We start from the raw sequence: 15,000 nt of genomic DNA, 5'->3' as shown, positions 1-15,000 counted from the left end.
TAAGTAAAAATATAATGTATCTGCTTTTATCTTGCAGGTCAAAACTTTACCACTTAAAAACGTAAAAAAAAAATTGGTGCATAGAAGTTTAAAAAAAAACATAAAATATAATAATTAAAAAATTACAATGACCTGTTTATGACCCCATTAACATGTCGGAGAGACGGGTAACTTTTCCTCGAGTTCGTCTCCATGGAGACACTGAGGGTCGACACCGAGCCGTCCGTCCCCTCAGCATCAGGCATCTGAATACATTCATTAATTAAAATTAATTAATTACATAAAAGTTCACAGTTGGTACAGTCCACATCACTGTCCCCTTGTGCCAGGTCTTAGTGAAAAATCCAGGGTTTTGGTAAAACCTCAGCAAGTATTTTTATTTCGCTGTGTGTGTGTGTGTGTGTGTGTGTGTGTGTGTGTGTGTCAGCGTACCTGTGGACAGGTGAGACTCTCCGTCCTTGACACACTGCTTCTGTTCTCTGTTGCTGTCTCACACACTGAGCTCTCACCCAGTACCACGGCACCCTGCAGGGAAACACACACACACACACACACACACACACACACACACACACACACACACACACACAGCTGTTTACATCTGTCTCTAGTCTGAACGAGGCCTCGGACTAGTGCTGGGAGATTTTCATGATTAATTCGGTTTATTCAAAATTTTCACAATTTTACGCAATTTTCAAAAATGTTCGAATCAAAATTATACATGTTTATAAATATGTGTATTTAAATTTTTAATTAAAACATCCATAAATGCTATTTAATTTAAAAGTTTAAACCAATAGGAAGGAAAAACCACAGCCTTGTTATTAACCTAATAAACGCCGCCTACAACCTGCGCTACGCCCAAATACCGCACGCTTAGATTGAAAAGAAAAAAAACAAAACAAAAAAACGCCAAGATAAACAGGCGGCGCTTCGCCGAGGACTGAGCTCATAGCAATGTTCAAATATCACAAAAATATCAAATATCATACAGAGATACGGAATTGTACAGGTTTGAAAAGTCAGATGAACCAGTTTATGTAAAATATAATGCTGCATTACATCCTAAGCGGTAATTCGCCGGTCGGAATTACGTCACTTTCGACCTCGAAATGTTCGACAGACGAAGTGAGAAAACTGACGCTCCATGTGTGTATTTTGTTAACAACAAGCTAGACAGCTAACTCGGATGAGTGATGTATATTTCTTTATCAAACAGTGAACTGTACAGTCAGTGTTTTAGAGTTAACAAACAAATATGTCCGTGTGTTGATTAATCTAAAGCTAATACGTGCTGATTCGACTTCACACCGTACACGGGGAAGGAACTCGGATTGACTTCTCAGTTGCGGTGGCATTTCAAACTTTATAAATAAATTGGGCAATTTTTCAATAGCAATATGTAAAAAATGAAAAAATTGAAATCGTCACACCATCATACACACACACAACTACACAGTGTTACAGCAACACACAAAATTCTGCTGTGATCAGTGTATCGTCCCAGAATGTGTGTTACGTCCCTGATTAATTCTCTTTCCAAAGAGGTCAAGACACTGTTGAGTGTGTGTTGCCTGTTGCGGGAATCAGTCACGCCCTGTTCTATACAACTGACTGTTAACGTGAAGCCATCACGTCATCCACTCTTCACATCCAGTAACGTGACACTTCACACACAGTGACGTCACACTACTGTTCACACATCAGTGAATAACATTACCGTTTAAAGGCTGTAAGAGGTTAAGCGTTTATACTTAAAGCCAAACGTGTGTGTGTGTGTGTGTGTGTGTGTGTGTATATATAAGAGAGTGAGAGGTTGTGTGAGACCTTGCTGGCGCGGATGTGACGGTAGATGTCGGTGTGTTGGCGGATGCGGTACTCCAGGTCAGAGACGTGAGCCTGCAGCCAGTTCCAGTGACTGATGATGGAGGAGCGTTCCACTGCATAACGGCCCTCGGCTCTCCTCCACCTACACACACACACACACACACACACACACACACACACACACACACACACACACACACACACAGAGAGAGAGAGAGAGAGAGAAACATTAGACCTAACTTGAGTGTGATTTACGCTTTCCTTTCCAAACACAGTAAGGCATTTGTGACGTGAGTCAGCTTGGGGAAAAACACTCAGCTGTAATTCATTTTATATACTGTATTTATTTACACCTCATAAATTATTTCGATATTTAATCTAATCCAGATTATCCTCCTTCTTCTCCTCCCTCAGTGCTCTTTTTGTTTTTGTAGACAGCAAAAGACATTTGCTTGTGACTTTTGTTATGTCTGGCATGCAAATCCAAAAAAAAAAAAAGCTTCTTAGTGTGCTGAGGAGAAACAGACACGGGGGGTGTGTGTGTGTGTGTGTGTGTGTGTGTGTGTGTGTGTGTGTGTGTGTGTGTGTGTGTGTGTGTGTGTCCTGTGTGAGGACCTACTGTTGCCCTACAGACAGGAATGAGAGAATGTGAGCACAACAAGCTGGTCCTCGGAAGGAGTTTTTATTTAAACAGTGAAAGACCGAACGCATTTCCTCTTACTGAGTGAAGCCAAGTTTAATCATAACATCATGTACAATGACAAATTGTGTGTGTGTGTGTGTGTGTGTGCGCATGTGTGGGAGAGGCCATGGTATTGCATTCACACACGATCATTAGTGCAGAGTCATGATGACGCCTCACATCACACAGAGTAGAAAAACAAGATCAAACCACACACACACACACACACACACACACACACACACACACATACACACACATACACACACACTAATCACACACCATGTCTGGACTTATTCTGTAATATCCTACTGCCTGTCTGTTCCTCCATCCTACAGCCTGTCTGTCTGTCTGTCTGTCTGTCCTACAGCAAGTCTGTCTGTCTGTCCTACAGCAAGTCTGTCTGTCTGTCCTACAGCAAGTCTGTCTGTCTGTCTGTTCTACAGCAAGTCTGTCTGTCTGTCTGTCCTACAGCAAGTCTGTGTCTGTCTGTCCTACAGCAAGTCTGTGTCTGTCTGTCCTACAGCAAGTCTGTGTCTGTCTGTCCTACAGCAAGTCTGTGTCTGTCTGTCCTACAGCAAGTCTGTCTCTGTCTGTCCTACAGCAAGTCTGTCTGTCCGTCCTACAGCAAGTCTGTCTGTCCTACAGCAAGTCTGTCCGTCCTACAACAAGTCTGTGTCTGTCTGTCCTACAGCAAGTCTGTCCGTCCTACAACAAGTCTGTGTCTGTCTGTCCTACAGCAAGTCTGTCTGTCTGTCTGTCTGTCCTACAGCAAGTCTGTCTGTCTGTCCGTCCTACAGCAAGTCTGTCTGTCTGTCCGTCCTACAGCAAGTCTGTCTGTCCTACAGCAAGTCTGTCTGTCCTACAGCAAGTCTGTCTGTCTGTCTGTCCGTCCTACAGCAAGTCTGTCTGTCTGTCCTACAGCAAGTCTGTCTGTCTGTCCTACAGCAAGTCTGTCTGTCTGTCCTACAGCAAGTCTGTCTGTCTGTCTGTCTGTCCATCCGTCTTAAAACCTGTCTGTCCGTCTTAGAGCAGTCAGTCTGTCCCTCCATCCTACAGCCTGTAAGCGGGGGAGGGGAAACACACACTCTGCCACTGGGGGCAGTGTCTCAGCAGAAACGTCTCAGCAGCTCTGACAGTCAAAGTGTGTAATACATTTTGTACTCTGTAAATACAATACTATTTAAGTGACAGAAATGTGCTTCAACAAGTGTTTATTTGTGTGCACACGCAAGAGATTTTAAGAACACAGACAGCTCAACACAAGGGATATTAAATAAGCACAGATGGCCCCGACAGAACGTGTGTGTGTGTGTGCGCATGCGCGTTTCTAAGGGTGTTTGTGTGCTTTTCATCCAGGAACAGGAAGCTCTAACAGGAAGTAAGAAGGAGGGCAGGAAGTAGCAATAATCACTCTCTCTCTCTTTATGAAGCACTCACACACACTCACACACACTCACACACACTCACACACATTTAAATATGGTTTAGCTAATTGTTAGCTAGCAGTCACTAATCGTTTTGGGGTTGCCATAGAAATGGCTAATTTGTGAGCCTGATAAAGCACACAGCTCCAGTTTTGCTGTTAATTTCTTAAATGGGTAAAGATTTAATGACGACACACACTCAGACACACACTCAGACACACACTCAGACACACACTCAGACACACACTCAGACACACACTCAGACACACACTCAGACACACACTCAGACACACACCTTTCTCAGGAAATGACTGAACGTTGAGTGATAGTGAAGCAAAATATAAACACAGGAAATCAGGCCTGATCACATGTTAGGGAAACATCAAAGCGAACACTAACACACATGTGCATGAATGCACGCGTTCACACACACACACACACACACACACACACACACACACACACACACACACACACAGACTCAATAGAGTTAAAACTCCAGGAAAGAGAGAAAATTCACTGATATGAACACAGCCAAGTAAAGATGTATTACACTAACGCACAGCTACAGCCAGCATATATGTGTGTGTGTGTGTGTGTGTGTGTGTGAGAGAGTGTGTGTTTGGATGCTGACAAGGGCGGCTCTGCAACCCTCAGTAACACTTTTATTGCTCTACAGATGGCGCTGCAACACACAGACAGATGAAAATAGCAGTTTTAGAGCGAGAGAGTGAAACAAAAAGAGGAAGAGACAAAGAGATGAAGCACTTAGCGATGAACACTATTGTGTGTGTGTGTGTGTGTGTGTGTGTGTGTGTGTGTGTGTGGTGCAACACTGATCATGAACAAGTTTACATTTTACACTCCTTCAGAGTGCTTTACTACTGCACCACACACACACACTCACACACGTTCAAACTCTGGAAAGAACTGCAGGGGTAAAATAAAAAATAAAATAAAAAATTACCAAAAAATATCAATATATAAATGACTGTAACAAACCTGACGATGTTTAAATATTTCGCGCTTTACGCTGGAATCTACTCCAAACACACCAAAAGAGCTGCCTTATTTTTTATATAATAAAATACCAACCAATCATCAGTCGCACAGGTGTTTTGAACTCTGATATTAACTGATCCTCTCTGGAAGCCCCGCCCCCTTCCCCCTATCTCGCAGTAGGAATGATTTGGCCTCTGCTTGCGGTGTCTGAATGCGGCGTAACACACTTAAAGCAAAGAGCTATCTGCCCTCTTCCACATACATGACTCCAACAGACGCCCACGATTGGCTGGTGTCTCTGTGATTGACAGGAGAGAGACAGTATGCCCCTCCCACCCAGTTAGCACAGCCATCTCCTGCATAGGTACGGAAGGCTGTTGCTTCATCATGATTCGAATTTGCGATCTCTGGATGACGGCTTTGACAAAAAAAAAAACAGATTTTAAAAAACGATTAAACAGGCCTAAGTGTTAAATCTAACTCTTGAAAAATAATATGAATCGTAATGCTAGCTGGAGAGTGAGCGCTCACACGCGGTTAAAGTTCTCCCTGGGAAAACTTCAGATTTGAATTAGAGATCTGTATCTAGAGTTTTGATTTTTTATTTTTTTTAATCTTAAAACCATAAACTGTAATTTCAAATTATATGCCCTTTTTTTTTTTTTAGTCAAACCTTACCCCTAGTAAGTTCAAAACAAACAAAGTTAACCAAACACTGGCAAAAAAACAACTATAACACATACATATATATACATAAAATAAATGCACGACATAAAAAAGAAAATTTGCAGTGTATATAATTTTAAATTATGAAATTTAGAGATGGTGTGATACCACTTTTCTTTTCCGATACTGATTATGAAACGGCAGGCAGCCGCCGATAACGACATCCATCTGATTTCATTAAAAGCTTTTCATTTTTATATTTTTTCTAACACGACTTGCACAAAAACACAGCTTCGCCACAAAAATCACTTACTCTGCAAACATAATAAAATATAAATATAATAAGCAAGCCTAACAAAGAAATTAAGTCTCTTCATGTGTGAAAATTGTGAGAACAACTTTCACAAATCCAACTGCAGTCTTTTTTATTTGTTACAAGATCAAATAAAATTCATTCTTTCTTTTTCTCCAATATCCGATCCACCATTTTCTCTTTTTCTTTTCTTTTCTTTTTCTTTTTTTTCCATCTGGTATCGTCCCGAAACTGATGATCGTGGGTATGGAATTGTTGCCACCTCTAACAAAACTCATTTCCCAATTCTTCCGTCAGCGCTCTCCACGCTCTCCACGCTCTCACGTTATAATAAAATGGAAACGTTCCCGTGACGATGTAGACAATACGCAGTGCTGCAGACTGTGGCCACAAACGCAACATGAAACTCAGAGGAACCTAAACTCATTATCCTTTTATTACGGTTAAATATCTTAGAAGAACATCGTCTATGCATTGTAAGAATGAATAAACAGCAACAGTCTTCAGTGAAGCCACTTGCAGACTTTTCATGACTCCCAATGCTGAGAAAGACCACAGGAGAGAAAAAAAAAAAAAAAGACAAGACACAAAGAGCAGCAGGCTTATTCATTCTGTGAGTCTGCCTCACACACACTCACACACACTCACACACACTCACACACACTCACACACACTCACACACACTCACACACACTCACACACACTCACACACACTCTTTCCCTCGCTCCCACACACTCTCACAGAGGACTCCTTTCATTCTGGCCCAGGCGCTGCAGGCGCTGCCAGGTACAGATGATAGAGAGAACCCAAGAGAGAGAGAGAGAGAGAGAGAGAGAGAGAGAACGAGAGGAATAATGACCAAAAATGCACAGTGTTACAACCAAATCTGCACAAGGTTGATACATCTTTACTGTTTTATCCACTGAAGAATGTTGCATGCAGACGGCAGCACCGTTATGGATCTCAGCAGCACTGCACCACAGCTACACATTCACTCCACAACAACGCTGCGTTATTTGTACATCTACAATATTGCTACAAATATAATAAAAGTGCATCGTGTGTTCGAGGAAAAAGCACTTCAGACAAACCAGTCTATAGAAATCGAGAAATAAACTTTTAGTGAACAAACAGGACAAAGCGTGTGTGTGTGTGTGTGTGTGTGTGTGTGTGTGTGTGTGTGTGGAAAGGGGGAGATAATGTAAATGTAACACCTAACTATGTAACCTTTATCTCAGAAACAATGTACTCTGTACCGCTAAAAGGATGTAACCTGTAACCCCTTGAAACTATGTAACACCGAAACAATGCAACATTATAACAATGTAACCTGTAACACTGAAAATGTAACACTGAAAAAAACACTAAACCAATTCAACAATGTAGTCTGTAAGAATGTAACGCAACACTAAGATGCTGTAAATGTAACTCACAACAGCAACAGCGTAACCAGCATCACTGAAACAATGCAACCTGTAACAACACACTGCTGAAGCAATGAAACATCACAACAATGTAACCTGTATCCTGGTGACGTAACCTGTAATACTGCAACATTACAATGTAACCAGTACCACTAAAACCATCTAACCTGTAACAGTGCAACGTTACAACCACGTAACCTGTAACGCTTAAAACAATGTAATAACGTAACATAGCACTAAGTTGACATAACTTGTACCAGTGTAACTTGTAACAATACGGCATGACAATGTGACCTGTAACGCTTAAACTAAGTAACAGTGTAACAGCAATACGTTGATGTAACCTGAAACAATGTAATGTGTAAAATTACAACAATGTAGCCTGTAGTGCTAAGACAACGTAACGTGCAACAGTGTAACACGGTGCGAAGCTGATGTAACCCATAACAACGCAACATTACAGCAGTGTAACCTGTAATGCAACATTATAACAATGTTACCTGTAACAACGTAATGTAACACTAACAAGATACAATCTGTAAGACTGAAACCCTGTAACAAAGAAATGATGCAACACTGAAACAATGTACACTTTATATCCAAAAGTTTGTGCACCCCTGACCCTCACACCCATACGTGCTTGTTGAACATCTCATTCCAGATTTATTCCCCCGTGTTTGCTGTTATAATAAGCTCCACTCTTCTGGGAAGCTTTCCACAAGATGTTGGAGCGTGGCTGTGGGGATTTGTGTTCATTCAGCTACGAGAGCATTAGTGAGATCAGGCGCTGATGTTGGTGAGGAGGTCTGGGGTTCAGTCGGTGTTCCAGTTCATCCCAAAGGTGTTCAGTGGGGTTGAGGTCAGGGCTCTGTGCAGGACACTCGAGTTCTTCCACTCCAACCTTCACACACCATGTCTTCATGGAGCTCGCTTTGTGCACAGGGGCATTGTCATGCTGGAACAGGTTTGAACCTCTTAGTTCCAGTGAAGGGAAATTGTAATGCTACAGCATACAGAGACATTCTATACAACTGTGTGCTTCCAACTTTGTGGTAACAGTTTCAGGAAGAAACACATATGGGTGTGATGGTCAGGGGTGCACATACTTTTGGCCATGTAGTGCATTTGCAAAACTGTATCCCACATCTCAACATATCACACAGTGTTACAGCTGAACATGTAAATGTGTCAGTCTTTATTCCCAAAATAGTTTCAGCATGTGAGGATATAGTGCAGTGCAGGAATGGAGAGAAAATGTGCAGAGTTCTGTTTAATGGTGTATTTCTCTCCATCTGAGTGCTTCCTTCTGAAGGTCAGTCATTATAAAACACTCCACAGCCATTCAGAGAGAGAGAGAGAGACAGAGAGAGAGAGAAAACCACACAACACATACAGATTTGATAATCACTCTTTCTAAATCCCACACAGGGTCAAACGGTAACTCTCATTTTAAAAAAAAAAAAAAAAAGTGTGCTTGAATAATTCAGATGTTCTGTGCTACACAGAGTACACACCAGTAATTCTGGGAAATAAGGACCGTTCATCGAATCCACACTCGGCTCTAAAACGCCTGCAGTGAGTCAGCCGGCTGCTCTGATTGATTTATTCTTCCCGTACAGCCATTTATGGCATAGAGACCTAAAATGCACCGATCTCCCCTGTGCGGCTAATAACAACGTTTGATCAGAGGGAAAGAGAAAAGGTCGGCGCACGACGACAACATCGAACATTAATTCCACGTGAATCGACGCTAATTTAATGAGTGTCAGCTCAGAAATCCCATCAAGTATAAAGCAGAGTTTAGATTCACCGCTTTCTGAACGTCTCTGTTTTTCCCCTTCAGTCTGTTTCTCTCTCTGCAGCTGAAACCGCAACGTCGCGAGTAAAAAGCTCTGTCGCTTCCTCCACATGTGCTGCGTCGCACAAAAAAACCAACAAGCTCTGCGGACAGGACTTACAGTATAACTCACTGTCTCACACAGCAGCGACATTTACCTTTACGCCTACGTCAGCCATAAAAAGCAGTATGTTTACTGTAAAACATCTCCACACAGGAGATTAATATGATCAGTAACGTGGCTCTTACCATAAAATACACCGCTAAACAGTCCAGTGATAAGTTAAAGCTAAGTGTGTCAATCTGTTTAAGGCGTAATGAATTGTAAATTCATAACAAATAGTTGCAACTCCTATGAAAGTTACAAATAATTCAATTTGAAGTGGGGGGGGTGGAGCTAGCGGGTGGAGCTTTTCTTATATTGACCTACAGCTAGGAAACGTCGCAGAAAACTCGGAATTTCCACTCGGGAATTTGGGACGGTCTCCTAAACTGCCGAGTTCAGGAAGTGACATCAAATCAACATGGCCGCCGCCGCCGACAACAGTAAACAAAGCAGCGCTTCTTACCCTCACATGAGTTACACTGTATATACAAGTATTCGCTTCAGATCAATCAACAAACAGACAGACATGTTCATTTGTTAAATCTGTAGCACCGACTCTGCAGATGGGTGTTTTGAGGAGATTAATATACGTCACTCATTATAAGTAGCTTGCTAGCTTGTTGCCAGTAAAAGATGAACATCGAAGCGTCCTTGTTTTTTTTTTTTTTTTTTTTTCCCTGCTTGTAGCTTGAACTCACAGAAGTCAAAAATGGCGGCATTCTGAGCTCTGAAATCCCGCTTCTGAGGTAAGTCAAACGCAGCATGACTTCAGATGATGTTCATCAAAATCACTCTCGCCAACACGTCCGTCAACACGTTTACGAATATTTCTGAAAACTTAGTTTTTTCTTTGAGGACCAATAAAAAGTAGAGAAATGTTAAAACTGTTCACACGTGATAAAGAGAAGCGAATGTTTCACATGAACCCGTTAGGAATGAGCGGGCTGTGACTTTGTGGCCTGTAGATTCTTATTTAATAACTTTGTTACTTTATATTTGACTTTGTGTTAATAATGCACTCTTGAACGAAGATGCCAGGATTAGATCCACGCTTGGGGTTTCTCCTCCTCTCAGTACGCAGCTCTTAACGGTATTCCTGAGGCGTTTGATGCCTCAGTTCTTCGATGAACAGTTCGTGACATGATGTCACTGGTTTGGCGTGTTCACGTGAGTGTTTAACTTTCATTGGGATAATTTTTGTTAAATTTCTTGCTTTATAAATATATTTTTTTACCTCACCAGCTACCAGACAACACTGCTAGCCAATTCTAGACAGCTAGTTAGAGGACGAACAGAGAGTACGCTCGGAGGTGTGAATAACCTGTAAATGGAGTCCAAAAGAGGTGTTTTGTTAGGAATAATACGCGAAAGAGAGATTGAAGAAAAATGCTTTAATCCATGCAGATTATATCTTACGTTTTCTCAACAGTTATTATTTAATAGAATAAAATCGATTAACAATCCTTCTCTCAAACACTATCATTTGGGATACAGTGTATTTTTCATCCCACGGTTAGAAGGGTGACACACACACACACACACACACACACACACACACACACACACACACACACACACACACACAGAGAGTGAACAGGTGTAACCACATGGTGCAGAGCAGAGCTGCAGAGTCAGTGTTATTTCCTCACGCTGCAGATAAAGGAAACACGCGGATCGTCACACACACTGCACCCCAACACAAACACGCACTGTATGGCGAGTAAAAGAGAAAAGGGAACAACTGAGCAAGAAATGAAGAGTGAAAGGAGAGCAGACGCTCACGCTTTCCCCCCCTGACTTGCCCTGTTATTAGATGAGTCACAGTGTTTACGTGTTGGATGCTCGTACGTAGACGTGTAAATGTCGCCAGAGCACAACAAAGAAGCCTGCATTCCAGTGCCGTGCTCCGACACTCCCTCGCCGACTCTCTCTAACGACTCCAGAGTGTGCAACACCTACATCACCTCCTTATTCACATGCACCAGAGAGAGGACCTTTCAGGTTTCCAACCTCGACAGCACAGCATGCTTTCTTTCTATATGTCCTTCGAGATGCGTAGAATCCTAACTGCTTGCCAATTAAGAAGTGTGCTAATGAGCTAACTAGCTATTTATGTTATGGCAGCGCTTGCATAGAGATCAGTAGCCCAGGCGCTCGGGACAAACACATTTCATGTCTGGGATGTTTGTTTTTAATTTGTAGCTGGGGCAGACAGCCGCGTAGCCGGGGCAGACAGCCGCGTAGCCGGGAAGACAGCCGCGTAGCCGGGAAGACAGCCGCGGAGATGAGGCAGACAGTCGCGTAGCCGAGGCAGACAGTCGCGGAGATGAGGCAGACAGTCGCGTAGCCGAGGCAGACAGTCGCGTAGTTGCACGAGAAAACGAGAAACTCTACTCATTATTGACTTTAACAAAAAAAAGTTTTCATTTAGCCATTTTTAGTTATGTTCACACAGACACACTACACTGAGGCGCAGTTATTATTATTATTATTATTTAGCGTGTACGGACGATATTTACAGAATCAGGAAAATGCAGGTATGAAACAGCGATGAAACCGAGTGAAATAAAGCGCAGTGCAAAGCCATCGACTAGCACAACACGCACAATGTGTCACCGTACGGTTAAACTTGAATAATACTTAAGCGTGATGTGAGGAGAGAATGCCACAGCTCACAGCTGAAACACTGGTTGATGGTGCAATTTGTATACTCATTCATTTCCCTTAGTCTGTACTAATGCGCTTAGCTTGCTAACAATCTCGCGATACATTATTATAGTATATATTATATAAAGTATATATTATTATATACTTTTTATCCTGACCAGGTAGGTTTCTCACTAGGTAGAGCACTGGAGCTTTCACTTGCCCAGTGGGATAACTAAAAAGTTTATTATTCATCCGCCATTAACGCTTATATTTCCAGTAAATGTTACATCCATCCAGGGTGTATTCCCATCTCACACCCAGCGTTCCCGGGATAGGCTTCGGATGCACCGTGGCCTTGCCCTAGCACTTAAGTGAAAATGCAGAGTAAGATATTACCTGTAACAATGCGACCTCTAATAAACCTCTGCTGAGCTGTTAATAAGGTGATTACTCAGCCTTTAAGACACTCAGGGGCCGTTTACACGAAACGTTTTCAGCCAAAAACGGGAAACTTTTTATGCGTCTTGCCTGTTCGTTTACACGACAACAGCGTTTTGGGGACTGAAAACGCATATTTTTGAAAACGGGTTTCGAAGTGCAAGTTTTTGAAAACGCCGCCGTTATCGTCTCCATGTAAACACCCAAAACGGGAATCTTTGAAAACGGGGACATCATGCGCGTGCGTAGTACGTGTCAGGTATGTAGACATGCGCAGTACGTGTCTATTGTAAAGGCATTAAGCGCGAACAAACACACACAACAATGGCGGAGTTCATGGTAGTGTTGTTGCTGCTCAAGAGTTTGCTGTCTGATGTCTGCTATCTCTATGAATGAGGAGTAGAGCAACAGTCAGTGTGGTGATTTTAGTAACGGAACTCCCGCCCACAAAGAGCTAATCGTCACTTCCCTACAGATACAGAGACTGTTTACTAACAAAGAGACAGCGCCAACTACTGGCCTGGAGTACGTAATACAGTGCTCTTGGCCGTTATCGTGGATATGTGTAAACTATGTGTCATGTATACATGAAACTTTTTGAAAACGCAAGAGAAACACTTTTCCGTTTTTGACTACATCGCTGTCGTGTAAACGTAGCCTCAGAGTGAAACTGATAGACGTGTTTAAAACAGAGGCTGGATACGGAAAATCTGAGCGCATCCTAATTTTTCAGCCTGACAGCAAAGGAAACATCCGTCATCCATGTTTTATTACACCATATTATTTTAATCCCGTCTGACCAATGTCGTTTTAGTCTGTGTGTGTGTGTGTGTGTGTGTGTGTGTGTGGAACAATGTGACCATCCACCAGGCCACAGCCATTTCCATGTCAAATCCTGCAGTATCTAATATCCAAACTACGGCGCGAGCAGCTGCAGTGTCCGAGGCGAATGCAGAGGCTGATAGGTCTGTTGTTTTAGACGATATGAGACACCTGTACACGTACAGAGGTCGTTAGTGACGTTCTTTACATCAACAAATATTTGTTTCAGCATAATCCACCCTAGAAATTTCCCTAAAATAAGATCTCACTGCTCACACTTTAAATCAGAACAAAACAGTATATGGAATTTTGCTGTCATTCTGAACATCACACAGATTGCTTTCAAAGTTACAAGCTAACAATCTACTTTTTGGAGTATTTAGCTTGAAGGTTCTGCTGCTGTAAAAATAAATGTGTGTAAATATTTGTTTCCCAACACAATGAAATCAACACATTTTTAAGCATGACCCAAATATGCAAATTACATTACAGGACTAAAAGCTACACAGGTAATATAGCTACAGTGTAGATGATATGGAGAATTCAACTGTCTGATTGTAACTTCTGGGTGTGCTTACATAACTAACACACACAACTTACCTGCCTAAGTTATCTTACTAAATGGCTTAATTACATAACTTACTCACCTTACCTATCTAACTTACCTAATGTACATGCTTAACTTACTAACTTGCACATTTAATGTAATTACTAAACAAAATTACCTAACTCATTTATTTACCCTACTTAATTAACTAACTTACTTGTCTAACTTACCCAAATTATTTACTTAACCAACTTGCCTCACTTTACTTAATTTACTTATCTTACCAACATAATTACTTAACTTAGTAAATTAGCTAAATTATTTACTTAACCAACTTGTCTTACTTACTTAACATGCTAACTTCTTGACTTACCTAACGTACACACTTATCTTACTAACTTACTTACCTAACATAATTACTTAACTTAGTAAATTAGCTACATAATTTACTTAACTAACTTACTTGAGTACCTTACGTACCTTCCTTAACTTACTTTAAGATACCTAATTAACCAAAATTACTTACTTAACTTCCTTACAAAACCTCCTAACTTATTTACTTATTAACCAACTAAGCTACTTACTTGCTCACACAACGTACTGAACGTGTTAATGCTCAGCCTAATTCTTATTACAAAGGAATGACGGATCGACGTGAAGGAATGCAGTGATGAGGGAAAAGACTATTTCTAGAAAACACGCCCCGGATGGCCGGAGCCTCCAGTTTGTCCGTCTCTGTTCCTCAGTAAAGCCGCAGAACGCACAGGGATCTAATCGCACGTGTCAGGATGGATAACGTCGTGTATTTAAATGTAAACATCAGATGCCGTTTAAGGACCACTAAAGCCAACATGTACTTATTAGGGTTGCATTTATACACCACTTTTTTCATTTTTATACTTGGTGTATTTTGAGGTTGCTGGGTGATTTGTAACTTTCATGCTGTTATTAAAAGTTACAGCTCAGACTGTATAGCGAAGGATCGCAGTGATGTGTTTCCAGACCAGTCCGGTGTCCGTTACTGCTTCCCCTGTACAGTGCTCTATATAGTCAGTAGTGAGCGAGTGAGTGAGGGAGTGCTAACAGTCACAGCGCTACATCTACAAATACCCCACAGATATAAAGGCCACTCGAGCGGTTTTGTAACCACTGGCCTGTTCGGAGGCCATGCGTTTAGCTTGCGCACGTCTGTGCCAGCGACGGACGCTTTATAAACCCTCTCAGCCATATTTACACACACACACACACACACACACACA

General features: G+C 41.8%; 1 protein-coding gene across 5 annotated transcripts in view; it reads right to left on the bottom strand.

Moving 5' to 3' along the window:
- kansl1b (KAT8 regulatory NSL complex subunit 1b) overlaps nt 1–15,000 on the bottom strand; it is a 64,867-nt gene that overhangs the window by 16,498 nt on the left and 33,369 nt on the right. For all 5 annotated transcript variants that reach the window (XM_034301574.2, XM_034301575.2, XM_053231583.1 and 2 more), the window contains exons 3-5: nt 1,828–1,969; nt 433–525; nt 133–245 (exon numbers count right to left, since the gene is read on the bottom strand). In XM_034301574.2, coding sequence (XP_034157465.2) covers nt 133–245; nt 433–525; nt 1,828–1,969 — 348 coding nt within the window. The remainder of the gene's footprint in view (nt 1–132; nt 246–432; nt 526–1,827; nt 1,970–15,000) is intronic.

This window comes from Pangasianodon hypophthalmus, chromosome 29 (assembly GCF_027358585.1).
Source record: "Pangasianodon hypophthalmus isolate fPanHyp1 chromosome 29, fPanHyp1.pri, whole genome shotgun sequence".
NCBI classification, from domain to species: Eukaryota; Metazoa; Chordata; class Actinopteri; order Siluriformes; family Pangasiidae; genus Pangasianodon; species Pangasianodon hypophthalmus.
Note: the sequence above shows the minus strand (reverse complement) of the source record. Positions and strands in the feature narration are given on the sequence as shown.